Raw genomic sequence first — 14,524 nt, 5'->3', positions numbered from 1 at the left:
TACCAACAGCTTCCTAAAGGGAACTGTTAAGTATTTCTTTTGGCCTGGGGCATCATGAAAACAGGACTGAGACACTAAGAGAACCTCTCACTCAGACACAAATTTCCAAAGGTAATTAAGGAACGCTACTTACCACTGAGAAAAGAACGGAGAAATCATGGAAGTGGGCAATCACCTTCTTAATTATTGACTGAAGCTGCAAAACCAAACAGAAAACACATCTTATTTAATAAAACTTGGATATATTTTTTCAAGATTTTATTTCTAGGTATTCTCTACACCCAATGCGGGGCTCGAACTCATATCGCCAAGATCAAGAGTCACACGTCCCCCCAACTGAGCCAGCCAGGCACTACAAAAGTTGGATATTTCTAAAAGGCAACGACCTTCTTTCATATTTTGAAATTACAATTACAATAAAGGAGAGCGGGATGTCTCAGGAACGGGAGATTACTGGGGGTAGGTTAGGCCCCGTCTCAGTCTTGAGTTTGCCCATCTTACTCTGCAGTCTTGGGGAAGCCACTTCTCACCCTCATCTTCCTCTTCCGTAAAATGGAGAGTAAAGCAGTATCTTGTTCACTGTGAGGGTTAAATGGGATGGTTCATGTGACGTGCTTAGAGCAGTACAGTGTCTTTCCTCGGAAAGCTATTAAAATCAGCTACGAATATTTGGGGAGGGGGCAATAATTCATCAAAGGGCCACAGAGCCATCCCAACTACTCAACGTAGCTATTGCAGGTCCAAAGCAGCCAGAGGGAGTTATGTGAACAAATGGGCATGGCTGGTTCCAATAAACCTTTATTCACAATAACAGATGGTGAGCTACATTACATATGGTCTATGGGGCGTACTTTGCAGACCCCTTGTTCTAGCCCATGATGGCCCTGTGTTTCTTGACGACTTCCGTGGAGAGGCAATGAATGGAGTTTACTGGCAGAGTCAAACATCACATCATTACTCGAGGATGGTGGCGCAGTCTCTAAGCTTGGCCCCAGAGACCCAGGCGCTGATGTCCACCACCCCTCACCCTGAGATGCACACGGCCCTGCTGACGGAGAAAACCACAGAGGTGCTTCTTCTACGGAAAATATAAACCCCTGCCCCTGGTTACTGTTAAGAAGAGAAAATTTACTGACAGGTACTTTTGTTTATATTAAAAATGCCGCTGTTAAAATCATTTAACAAGGAAAATGCTCATGGTCTAAAAATAAAGTATTAAGCGGTAGGAGCCCTACTTCATAATTAAGTAGCTTACTAGGTCGGTCAAGCAAAACGCTAATAAAGACGGCAAAACTATGCCACACAGGCTGCGAGGCAGAGCAGTGTGAGGTACTGGTGAGAACCGTTTCGGGAACCCTATCTACTGCAAATAATCCCAGGAAAACATGACATTGTTTTAATATTTAAGTCACACATAATACATCTCTCCCAAATTAGATGTTTTTCCCTTCACTACGAAAATGCTGAAAATCAAGAAAATTCAAAGAGCATGTGACCAACAGCCATTTACTTGCCCCTCAGATTCTATAGTGACTAACATTTTACGACAATGTGCTTTACCTCCTCCCCTATCCACCCAACTCATGGCAGAATTTGTAAATACGCAATCCACATACATTTTAAATTTTCATTTTGAAATCACTTCAAACTTGCAGCACAGTTGAAAGAAGAGTACACTCCCATGTTCTCTTTACCCAAATTCACCGATTTTTAATATGTTGCTAAATCGGCCTTACCGTTCTACGTAAGACATCTACTCCCCCCCATCCCCCGAACCATGACGAGTAGACTGCACGTTTCAGGTCTATCACCCCTCAATACTTCATTTGAGTTTCCTAATCATCATACTCCCCGACACTTCTACGGAGCTGTATCAAATTCATGGAAGTTAACACTGACAGACGCAAACACTTATCTAACTCAATCATCCATGGTCCCTCCTGTCAACTGTCTCAGTATGTTCTCTATGGAATTATTTTTCCCTCTCTGCAGCATTGGGCCCAGTCCAGGATCACGCATTGCTTTCCATTTTCGTGGCTCTTTAGCCTCTGTTAATACAGAACAGCGCCTTAGCCTGTGTCCTTAATGACAACGGTATTTTGGAAGAATACAGGCAGATTACTTCATAGAATGTTCCTCAACTGGGGCATGACGGCTGTTTCCTCATGACTTAATTCAATCACACTTTCTCAATGTCAAGGCTACAGACAGGATGCTGTTTCTTCCTCAGGGTGCCCCACCTGCCGCCACACGTATCCACTCGCTCCTCACGGGTGACAGGACATGTGATCAGAGGGTCAATGCCTGTCTGAGGTCGCCACTGTATGGTCACTATTTTTCCCCTTGTAGCTAAAACTCATTCTAGAAAGACCCAGGGGGAGATGAAAATATCGCACTCCTCCTCATACTCGCCCCCCTAGACTGAGCATCGACTGAGGATTCTTGCCTGAAAATCGACGTTTCTTATCTTTACTGTCTGTGATGGCTGCAAACAGAGACCTTTGAGCTCTCATTTCTTCCCCAACTCAGTCAGCACCCCGTGCCTGCCTTTCCCCTCATCAATCTATTCCCCCTAAGTTTGGACTCCTGGATTCCTACTTTAGGAATGGATCCATTACTGGCCTTCTATCTTCCAGTGCTCAACTGGGGGCCCGTGAGAGCCCCTTCCAAGCTGCTCCTGTGTCCTCTTCATGCGCCCCACCCCCATCAGTTTTCTCGGAGTACTTCTTCACCCTGTGACACCAGAAAATGTTCCAGTTCCCTGTGTCCCTTCCCTAACCCAGACCTAGAGTAAGCTAACCCCCCACAGACCCCAGGCTGTTTCTTTTTTCTTGATACATCATGGCTGGTTCCAATAAAACGTTATTCCTGGGGAGCCCAGGTGTACAGTCGGTTAAGCATCTGACTCTGGGTTTGCTCTGGGTCATCGTGATGTCAGGCTTGTGAGATCGAGCCCAGCATCAGGCTCGAAGCTTAGAGTGTGCTTGGGATTCTCTCTCCTTTTCCTTGCTCCTCTCCTCTCCTTGCTCCCTGTCTCTCCCCTTCTCTCCCTAAAAAAATTTTTTTTAATTTTTTTTTAAAGATTTTATTTATTTATTTGACAGACAGAGATCTCAAGTAGGCAGAGAGGCAGGCAAGAGAGAGGAGGAAGCAGGCTCCCTGCCAAGCAGTGAGTCCCATGCGGGGCTCGATCCCGGGACCCTGGGATCATGACCTGAGCCAAAGGCGGAGGCTTTCACCCACTGAGCCACCCAAGCACCCCTCCCTAAAAAAAGTTTTTTAAACAACTTTATTCACAATAACAGACGGTGGGCTACATTACATATGGTCTTGGCCCTGTGTTTCTTGACGACTTCCATGGAGAGGCAATGAACAGAGTTTACTGGCAGAGTCAAACATCACATATTACCCGAGGACGGTGGCACAGTCTCTAAGCTTGGCCCCAGAGACCCAGGCGCTGATGTCCACCACCCCTCTCCCTGAGATGTTCACTGTTGACAAAACCACAGAAGTGCGTCTTCTAAGGAAATTATAAACCTCTTGCTCTGGTTACTGTCAAGAAGAGAAAATTTACTGACGGGTACTTTTGTTTATACTGAAAACACTGCTGTTGAGATCATTTTAAATCGTGTAAGACAAGGGGCTCACAACTCACACGGGAGGCTCTCCAGAATGCAGGCTGACCCCTAGGGTACCTTTTATAAATTGCTTCTAGATATGACAGAATTGTATAATGTAATTATTCCTCTCTCTCTTAGGAACGGACTGCAACGGATTGAAATTATTATATTACAGTCTTCAATTAAATGGGTCCCTAGGAGTCAAGGTCTTACTAAATATTCCTCAACAAAAATTCTAATGCATCTCAGTCTTCACATGTGCCCAAGATCTTGACGACCCACAAGGGTATGACCCATCTCTCTACACGCTTCATTCACTCCATGATGCTTACCAAGAGCCTGGTGTGCGAGACTATATAATGTTTTCATCACCCCTAGAAAAATGTCAGATACTCAGTGCCTCCTCAAGAAATTCTTTTTTTTTTTTTTTTAATTTGACACAGAGAGATCGCAAGTAGGCAGAGAGGCAGGCAGAGAGAGGAGGAAGCAGGCTCCCCGCTGAGCAGAGAGCCTGATGTGGGGCTTGATCCCAGAACCCTGGGATCATGACCTGAGCGGAAGGCAGAGGCTTTAACCCACTGAGCCACCCAGGTGGCCCCCTCCTCAATAAATTCTAAAGATGAACTATTTTAATTAGCAAATGGGGAAAACACCCTTACCAAAATGTTAGAATTTTAACCTTCTTACAAGAACATGTAATTATAATTCATTTTCTTCTGCTAAGTCAAGCTAGAAATTGATCCCAGGTAGTAAGTGCCAGAACATCATGTTATTAAATAAAAAAACAAAATTTCAATTAGGTTGAAAGTTACTTGACAGTAAATGAACCTTGGCCAGACTCCGTCTTGGAGGGGGAAAAACCTGCTATCAAGGACATTATTGAGTCCATTGACAAAGCTGTAATATGGACTGTGGAGGAGACAGTATGAAGATATTAATGTTAAACTCTCTGGAGTCGAAAACCAAACTGTGGTTATATGGAGAATGCCCTTGTTCATAGGAAATATTCACTGACTTCTTCAGACGCAAAGTAGCATCACGTATGCAACTTATTCTCAAAGGAGCCAGGAAAAAATTCACACACATATTATGCACGTGTGTGTGTGTGTGTACACATGATAACGATAAAGCAAACATGGAAAATGTTCACAGTTGGTGAATCTGACTAAAAAAATAATGGGCATTCTCTGAGCTTATTCTTTCAATTTTCCAATAAGCTTGACTCTATTTTCAAATAAAAAGTTAGTTGAGCTGGAAAACATAGGCCCCTTCCTTACAGGTGCCAAGCAGCTTGGCAGGGGCAGCCCATATCACACCTCACGCAATCCTCACAGCCCCTCTGAGTGTAGGACTACCAGCCCATTTTATAGGCGAGAAAACTGAGGCACAATAATGTTCAGTAACAGAGTAAAGGGCAGATGGTGATGATACAGCAGAGCCAAGATCTGAACCCAGGATCATCTGACTTTACAGCCCGACCCATGCAACATGACTGTGTGATTCAAAAGAATAAAATTCCTAACAGTGTGGAAATGACAAAGGCACAGCTGTTACCTGAGGGTAGGAGTCTTCAAACGCACGATCTGGAGTCATGTGCTTGATGACATCAGCCAGAACGGTATTCACCTCTCGTTTCTGAGGGGAGCAGAGGAAAAAACCTGTGTTAGACACTGAAAGGCAGTCACTGGCCACTTCTCTGGGGCAAGGACTAACATCTTCAGAACATATCCCACACTCTCCAGGGAACAGTTTCCAATCTTCTGCTGGAAATAATATTAAGAGAGAAATCCCACCCTTATCATCGCCCTGAAGGTAACTACTTCTGGACCAGGTCAGGCCTAAAACATTGTCCTTGAAGTTTCTGGGATGATACACTGTCCTAGTCACCATCCCTGAGCGCTGGTAAAATCGGCCGTGCCACTGTCTCCCTGCCCATCCCAGGCCACTCCCCCGGCGCTGGCAGAGGACACAGCAAGGCCTGGTGGGAAGTGCACAGACTCAGCCTGGACAAGCTGGACGCCCACCAGCTTTTGTCATCTCTATCGGGGTCGACCAACCATGGCCCAAATCCAGCCCCATGCCCGTTTTTACATGGCCTGATGCCAAAAATGCTTTTTACGTTCAAACCAAAAGAATGATACGTCATGACAAAAGTTACAGGAGATTCAAATTTCAGTGTGCATCAAGTTTACTGGAACACACAGCTGTACCCACTCACAGATTGTCTGTGGCTGCTTGTTCGCTACAATGACAGAGCTGGACACTTGGGACAGAGATCCTGCGGTCCACAACGCATCAAACGCTTCCTATCTGGCTCTCCACAGAAAAGGTCTGCTGACCCCTGGTCCTTTTCACAGGAGTAGGGAAGCCTCCTGGCAAGGTCTGAGGCTGCACAGCTCACAGAAAAGGCGTCTGGTATTTGTTATTTAACATATTTATATCACAAATATTTGTTATCTCAATAGTTGCCATTATGTTTACTCTCCTGCCTAATCCTTACTGAACTCCCCGGCATGGATATGTTTATCCCCATTTTACCAATGAGAAAGTGGAGGCTCAGAGACATTTAGTGACTTAGCTAGGGTCACACAGCTAGAAGGAAAAAAAAAATCTGACAATGGCCCTAAAAGGAACCAGAGTTCCTTGGAGAAATACCTGAGGCTGAATCTGGGATTAGAAATATGCCGGGGAGCCTGTAACATCTTGTAAGAGAAGGCAAAGGAAGGCATCAAAGACTGTGGAGAACACGTGAGAAGGACTCATGAGCCAACCTGAAAAGGCATCCACTGGACAGAGAAGGGACAAGTGAGCATCAGTAAGAATAATGTAATTCCAGTGTATTTGAATCCAAGGGCTCTTCAAGATACCAACAACTACAACTCACTAGTCACCTTGGGGATTGCTAAGGAATCAGATCCTTACTCTAAAACCAGTAAAGGAAAAGAAACAACCCAGCGGCAATCCTGCCTTTTCTGTGCAAACTGCACCTCAGGGTAACCAAACACCGACACGGGAAGTTCCTCTTGCTACAAGTATCCCAGCTCATGAACAAAGACTTGATTGTAATCCCCAAAATCACCATTTTGCAGCCCCTAAGAAACGGTGAGTGAGATGCAACGAGTTTCAGTGGCCGCCCATATATTAGAGGGACAGCCAGACACCACGAGCTTCCCAGGAGAACCCCCAAATGCCACCCACAGTGCCGAAAAGTCTTATCGGAAGCTGATGACGTCTCTAGAACCAACTGCTGATTGGCGGGATATACTAAGAGCAGAAGGACACCGTCACCGGATACAACTAGCTGGTCCAGACTGGGAAACTCTACAGGACGAAGGTCTGAATTTCATAAACAAATATTATTGCAGATGGGGGGGGCGGTGTGGGGAGGGAAGGGTAGGAGGAGGGAAAAGAGAAGAAGACTAAGAAGTCTACTGCAATGTATAGACTTTATTTTAATCCTGATTGAACGATCAACTCTAAAAAAAAACTGCAAGACAACTGGGGACATCTGAACATTGACTGATTTTTTTTTTTTAGATTTTATTTATTTATTTGACAGAGATCACAAGTAGGCAGAGAGGCAGGCAGAGAGAGAGGGGGAAGTAGGCTCCCTGCTGAGCAGAGAGCCCAATTCGGGTCTCGATCCCAGGACCCTGGGATTATGACCTGAGCCGAAGGCAGAGGCTTTAAGCCACTGAGCCACGCAGGCACCCCATGATTCTTAATATTAAAAGCAGTATTATCTTTTTATCATTAGGCTAAGATATTGGGATTTGGTCTCAGAAAAGGGAATCTTATATTTTACATGTATGTGCTGGCAGGTGAAGACACGGTGTTCGAGATTTGCTTCAGAATAGCCCAGGGATGGGAGAAGCAGTAAACATGTAAATGACACAAGGTCTGTCATGAGTCAGTCATTTCTGGGTGATGGGTCCAAGGGACAGCATATGTTTGAAGTTTCCAAAGTAAAGCATAAAACCAAAGTTGGACCAAAGAAACAAAACCAACAGAGCATCATTTACATAATGCTGAAAACCAGGCCAAAACCAATTTACCGAGTTGGAAGCCAGAACGGTGGCTGCCTTCGACTTCCAACGGACTGTGACTGGGAGCAGAGTTCAGGGCGCTCGGCGGAGGTATTTCCTACGTCTTGGTCTGGACCATGACCACACGGGTGTATTTCCTCAAGATTCACGAGGTAGCAGACTTATGACATATGCATTTTTCTGCATAGAAGCTATACTTCGGTGTTTTAAAAGCCGGTGACCTTTATCATTCTGGCAAGAGGATCTGAACCCGGTTCTGCCTGCTTCTAAGGTTGCCGTTACTTGACAAGCCCAGTATTTCCCAAACCGAGGTTCCAGTCTGGGCACAGGGGAAGAAGTCCCTTTGCTTAGAAAAAAATGACACACTCGTTAAATACGTGGAAATGCCACTGACTAGACCCCAGGAAGAGTCACGATGCATTTTAGCAGGGAAGCGTCCAAGGTTTCCTACGGTGAAAAAAACTTCTCCACTTGGTATAATGGAGCATTTCCCCAATTTACATGCAAGCACCGTGCAGACAGTAACACTCCAGCACACTGTCACATAAAGGACACGATTCTTACAAGTTAAGGACAATTACTACCGTAAAATGCCTCAATGCCTCAGCGAGCCTTGCTCATTATAGTAAACATGAATAAAACCCTAACTCTTCCAAAAACAACAGCACAGGCCACACGTACCGTGAAATGCTTGCAGGTGTACTCTACCCACACTTCGGCACAGTTAACGTAGTCCTGCGGAGAAAAAGCAAACACGTCTTTGTGATAAGAAAGCCCCCGCTGACCTTACGGTGAAAACTCATCACGCACAAACCCCTTCAAGCGCTCTGGCAATTCAAAGAGAGAAGTGATAGGGATTTCAAGACTGGTTGGTTCATCTCCAGAAAAGTCTAGCCTGCGGGTGTATTTTATCCTAAGAAGCGAGTTCTAGAAATACAGAAGTTGCATGAAACTAACTAACATTCTGGAAGGGCTACTTGGGCGAAGAGAGAAAACTGGGAAGTGGGTGCCTGGGTGGCTCAGTGGGTTAAAGCCTCTGCCTTCGGCTCAGGTCATGATCTCAGGGTCCTGGGATCGAGCCAGGCATCCGGCTCTCTGCTCAGCAGGGAGCCTGCTTCCTCCTCCCTCTCTGCCTGCCTCTCTGCCTACCGTGATCTCTGTTTGTCAAATAAATAAACAAAACCTTAAAAAAAAAAAAAAAAAAAGAAAGAAAACTGGGAAGAACTCAAAGGCAGTGGAGATAAAAGTCACGAGTCTGGGCGGCACCTCAGCCGAGTTATTGATGGTGGATCCTGGCTGAAGACCAGAATTAAATGTGATTTTTGCATGTTCTGAGAAAAAAAAGCAACAACTAGGCTTCCTACGGCTAAAAAAGAAACCATTTTTCTGATAGAGGGGTGATATGTTGTCCTAAGGGTAAAGAAAGCACTGAAGATTTCAGGTAAGAAATTAAGTGTTCGATTCGAGTAGCGGGGAAGATCCACGGAGAGGCTGTGGGATGGTCATGAAAATGGCAGGGAACAGTCGGGTACAGCGCCTGTTCCAGAAAACACTGGGGTTGAGGGGGGGTAGCGCTCGAGGAAAAAGACCGTCTGTGAGTGTGTCTCTTCTGTTCCTACACTTTAAGGAAAAGAAAGAAATGGGGAGGGAAGTAAAGAGTTACCTTGTTCATACAAGAAAAGCCAGGAACATCTGAAGGTCTGACAGAAAAGCTGAGAAGGCCGTGTGAAGTCAAAGACTGTAACCACGAACGTGACCTTTTGATGCAAAGTTGCTTGGAAGCACTCACACCCAGGCCCCATACGCCCGGAGGCTTTGGACTTAACACATGCTTTAAATATGTTGTTTGGTTAGCTGACTAGAGTTGGGTTAAACAGAGTTTAGTTTACAAACTGAAGTTTAGTGAGGGTTTTGCTAAACTTAACCTAGGTATGTGATTTGGTAAGTTTCTGAGTTTTCTAAATTAGGCCAGTATTCTTTTTTTTTTTTTTTTAAAGATTTTATTTATTCATTTGACAGAGATCACAAGTAGACAGAGAGGCAGGCAGAGAGAGAGGAAGGGAAGCAGGCTCCCCGCTGAGCAGAGAGCCTGACGAGGGGCTCGAGCCCAGGACCCTGGGATCATGACCTGAGCTGAAGGCAGAGGCTTTAACCCACTGAGCCACCCAGGCGCCCCATAAATTGGGCCAGTATTCTCAATGTACTGCGGTGAATGCGGTGACTGGAAAGGGGTTTATAACCAAACTCACTCTAGTATTTCCCTCTTGGTAAATGACTGTGTCAAATGTTACATACCCATATTCAGTTATTTGCTGAGTTTCGGACGAGATGTTTGCATCCAAAATGCCTGTGTTGAAAATCCCAGCCCCCCGATGTGATGGCATCAAGGCGGGGGGCCTTTGGGAGGTGAAGGGATCATGAAGGCAGAGCCTCGTGAAAGGCATTAGTGCCCCGGTAAAAGGGACCCCAGAGAGCACGCTCTCCCTCTCCACCAAGGGAGGAGGAAGAGCTGGCCGTCTGCAGCCCAGAAGAGGGCCTTCACCGGGATCTCACGATGCAGTCACCCGCATTTCATACTTGCAACAGCATAGGAATTATTTTCTGTTGTTTGTAAGCCCCCAAGTCTGTGGTGTTCTGTTATAGCAGCAGAACTGAGACGTGCTGCTAGCAGGAGAGGAATGGCAAGAGGTGCGATGAAGTCTGCCCAGCTGGTCCTTCAGCCAAACACAGCCCATACCGTGGGGCAGCCGCACAACTCTCTGCGGTGTTGCAGACGAGGACAGTGAGACGTGCGAGCAAACCTGCAACACTGCGGGGCCACGTGCCTTCAGCACCTGACACCAGCTGGTCCACCTTTCCTAGACTCCTGACCTGAAGTGGGGGGAGGAAGAGGCCCCAGCTGTCTCTGTTCAAGGGATGACAGCTGGAATTCCCTTTTGCTAATTACAGGTTTGACTGCTGATCTTCCATTTAGGAGTGTCTTAACTGTTACGTTCAAATCCAAATACTATAGACAGTTGTACCTCAGATGCTGTCTGCAAAGTCAGAGGTCTTTTGATATAATTAAAACACAAAAGTCGAACAAATAGATCTTTAGAGCTATCATTTCTCCACTATAGGTTATCAAAAACAAAAGATTTTTTTTTTTAAGATTTTATTTATTTACTTGATAGGCAGAGATCACAAGTAGGCAGAGAGGCAGGCAGAGAGAGAGAGGAAGAAGCAGGCTCCCCACTGAGCAGAGAGCCCGATGTGGGGCTCGATCCGAGGACCCTGAGATCATGACCTGGGCCAAAGGCAGAGGCTTAACCCACTGAGCCACCCAGGTACCCCAAGAAGAATTCTTTTTTTTTTTTAAGCTTTTTTTTTTTTTTTAAAGACTTTATTTATTTATTTGACAGAGAGAGATCACAAGTAGACGGAGAGGCAGGCAGAGAGAGAGAGAGAGAGGGAATCAGGCTTCTTGCTGAGCAGAGAGCCCGATGTGGGACTCGATCCCAGGACCCTGAGATCATGACCTGAGCCGAAGGCAGCGGCTTAACCCACTGAGCCACCCAGGCGCCCAGAAGAATTATTTCTTAAAAAAAAAAAAAAAACCCAGATATGCGATTAGTCAAAAGACAATTTTTTAAAAGGAAAGAACATACTGCAGAACTTGGACAAAAGGCACTCATTCGACCTAAAGTCTGAATGGTCACCCACCTGTGGATTCTTCAACTTAGTGATGACTTTCCAAGCTTCGTTGAGAATCTGGAGTCGATCGCCCTCAGGAGGGTCAGCCAAGGCCAAGTTTAACCCCAATGAATGAAAAAGGAGATGCTAAGAAAAAGAACAAACCATTACAATACTGGGGACTTTAAATCGGTACCTTGAAACTTAAGAGGAAAAGGCTGTAATGCTGAGTTGTCTCAGGGATAATCTTAAATTCTACCTCAGGCCTACATTCCAGTCAGACCAAGCTGCTCAGAGCAAAGCCAGCTCTGCGTACTGCTCTGACTCGTGGGCCCTAACATTCTGCTGAACAGAGCTTTTCATAAATGTTGAGTGAAGATACATTTTTAAAAGATGGCGGACTGAGCCTTTCCTAAACACTTCACAGGGGAAGAATTCAACAGATTCAGGACTCACTGGTGGTAATGACGTGTGTCTAACAATCCCAAACACGAACTCATCCTCCATCGAGTTCTTCAGAGGCTAGCCTTCGCCTGTTTTCCTGCTGACCTGAGCGGCCCCGCCTCCCCCCACAGGACTGCCTCCCTCGAGAGCTCTCAGGTAAACTGGGCATTTGGTCAAGAGCTTACCTTGGGGAAACCCGACTCATCGCACTCTTTAATCATGCCAATGAAATCCATGGACCTCGTGGCGATGAACTCGGCCCGGAAAGCGGACATCACAGAATTCAACAGCAAGGCGCTGTAAGACACACATGAGCCCCGTCAGTAGAGCTGCCCCTTAATGAAAGTCACTTTAATTTTAAGTCCATATGTTGCTGGGAAGGAGGAATTGAAACCTCTTTAATGGTATGGAGTGAAAAGGCAACCTCTAGGGACCAACACGAGGTTTTAGGCATGTATGGAACTCGATGAATGTTGAATTGACTGGATGAATGGGTAGCTGGCTGGCTGGCCGGCCGGACTGATGGACAGCAGGCAATCAAATCCATTTAAACAGATGTAAACTGAGCCTCTGACAGGCTGGTGCACTAATAACTAAACATTAAGTCACAGTATTAAGTCACAGTATTGATCGAAGTTGCAAATACATAAAATATCTATCTCCATCTCTTACAAAAAGCACTGTTCTAGGACCCAGGGACACACTGACTTAGGGACATCTACCACAGAAGGGAGAGCAGAGGCAAAACCTCATCTGCCTGGAAGACAGGAAGATGGAGTTTATTTTGATCACTTATCACAACCCCATGGGGAAAGGACTATTATTAAACCCATTTTATGGATGAGGAGACTGAGGCACACAGAGGTCAAGAAGGTGACCCCAGTACACAAGGCTAAGAAAGAGTGGAGCCAGGCATCAGAAGCCAGAAGATCAGACTCTAGTTCCCAACCTCCATGTCACCCTGCCACTATGCTTGTCCTCTTACCCATATGAGCATGCCAAGCTCAAAAAAAGAAAGAAAAGAAAAGAAAAGAAAAAAATCAACCAGCTCCACTTCCAAACCCATGCTTTATGAATTTTAAAATACTGGGGCACCTGGGTGGCTCAGTCTGTTTGGGTGTTTGACTCTTGATCTGGGCTCAGGTCTTGATCCTAGGGTTGTTGAGTTCAAGCGCCACACTCATCTCCACGCTTTAAAAATAAATTTTTTTTAAATAAATAAAAAATAAAAATAAAATTTAAATAAAATACTTACTTGTTTCCTAGTTTCTTGCATCTCTCCATCATCTCCGTTAGCAGAGCCTAATTAAAAATAATTATAAATGAAAATCATCAGGTTGGAGGATCTAAAACAACATTTCTCACAAAGGGATCTCCAAAGTAATGCTTGAAAGTAAATGGAGCCTCAAGTCCATTTCTGTAACTCTCAGTGCCTGGCAAAGATGGGGAGTCAGGAGCAGGGATGGGGGTCGGAATTCACCTTCATGGCTTTCAGTATAACAGAGAAGAGCTGAGCCCCAGCATCAGGCATATGTGGATTCAAATCCTGTCTCACCAACTTGGGCTGGTCACCTGACTTGATGAAGCGTGGGTGTCCTTACCCTCTGGCAGAGGATGCAAGTGGTACCATCCCAAGTGCAGTGTTCCTACAGATGAGGGACCTGCTGAGCTCGAGGCACCAGTGAGAATGGGAGTCACTTTACTCCCTGCCTCTCCCATGACACCCCCACGCTCCTCCCATTTCACTGAGAATTTGCTAGAGCCTACCATACAGGGTGAGACGCACTTTGCATTATGATCTCGCCTGTCACCATCCATGAGGCAGGCTCTCTCCCCTCCCACCGCACAGGTGAGAAAATGAGCCACAGAACAGTGGTGTGTTTGGACCAAGGTGACACAGAGAGTTACCACGGGCCAGACATGACCCAGGCAGTCTGGCATCAAAGGCTCCGCCCGTCATCACATTTCCTCCCAGAGAGTTTTGAAGCCTATGTTTTCCCCGAAAGGAAGTAAATACTTCACTCATTGGAATACCGTTAATGGCTTTAGAGCTATCTCAAGACAATTACGTATTTCTAAAAGAGCTCCTGTTGTTATTATTATTATTATTTATTATTTTTTTTTTTTTACAAAAATCAATGGAAGAGGTATCCTTTAGGTCAGTGGTTTGGGGAAGGTTTTGAAGGGCACAGACAAGGTCAAGCCTGGGACTGCAGAGCTAACAGCAGCCTGGACACTGAGGGCTCACTGGGCACCAGGCTAAGCACGAGTCTTGCCTTGTTGTTAGCTTTTCCCAGCATCCATGGAGGCCCCCCTGTTATCCTCACTTCACAGAAGAGAAAGTCAAAACTCAGATAGATTAAACTACTTCCTAGTAAGTGACAGAAATGAGATTTGTAGGAGTCTGGCCCCCCCACTGTCTTCAGTGCAACTGTACCCCTCCCAGCTGTGTCCCCTTGTGTCCTAGGTGTTGCCTGAATAATTAAGGTGAAAGCTGATTGTGGAGAGACTGCCCATACCCCGGAACCCCGGCTTTATTCAGATTTCTGTCTCTGCCCCACAAACAGCAGGTTGGGGCCTGTTACGGACTAAATCAGATCCCCTTCAAATTCGTATGTGGAAGCCCCGATGCTCAATGTGACTATGTTTGGAGACAATAACATAATTAATGAGAAATGAGGCCCTAAGTGTGGGGCCCTAATCCCATGGGACTGAGGTATTTATGAGAAGAGGAAAAAGAGA

The 14,524-nt window shown here is 45.6% G+C and overlaps 1 protein-coding gene across 1 annotated transcript in view; it reads right to left on the bottom strand.

The window, feature by feature from the left end:
- VPS35L (VPS35 endosomal protein sorting factor like) overlaps window positions 1-14,524 on the bottom strand; it is a 118,061-nt gene that overhangs the window by 45,921 nt on the left and 57,616 nt on the right. The window contains exons 15-20 of the mRNA XM_047713195.1: window positions 13,038-13,084; window positions 11,968-12,079; window positions 11,369-11,485; window positions 8,348-8,401; window positions 5,175-5,255; window positions 134-196 (exon numbers count right to left, since the gene is read on the bottom strand). Coding sequence (XP_047569151.1) covers window positions 134-196; window positions 5,175-5,255; window positions 8,348-8,401; window positions 11,369-11,485; window positions 11,968-12,079; window positions 13,038-13,084 — 474 coding nt within the window. The remainder of the gene's footprint in view (window positions 1-133; window positions 197-5,174; window positions 5,256-8,347; window positions 8,402-11,368; window positions 11,486-11,967; window positions 12,080-13,037; window positions 13,085-14,524) is intronic.

This window comes from Lutra lutra, chromosome 18 (genome assembly GCF_902655055.1).
Source record: "Lutra lutra chromosome 18, mLutLut1.2, whole genome shotgun sequence".
Lineage (NCBI taxonomy): Eukaryota > Metazoa > Chordata > Mammalia > Carnivora > Mustelidae > Lutra > Lutra lutra.
This window is presented reverse-complemented; position numbering and strand designations above follow the sequence as displayed.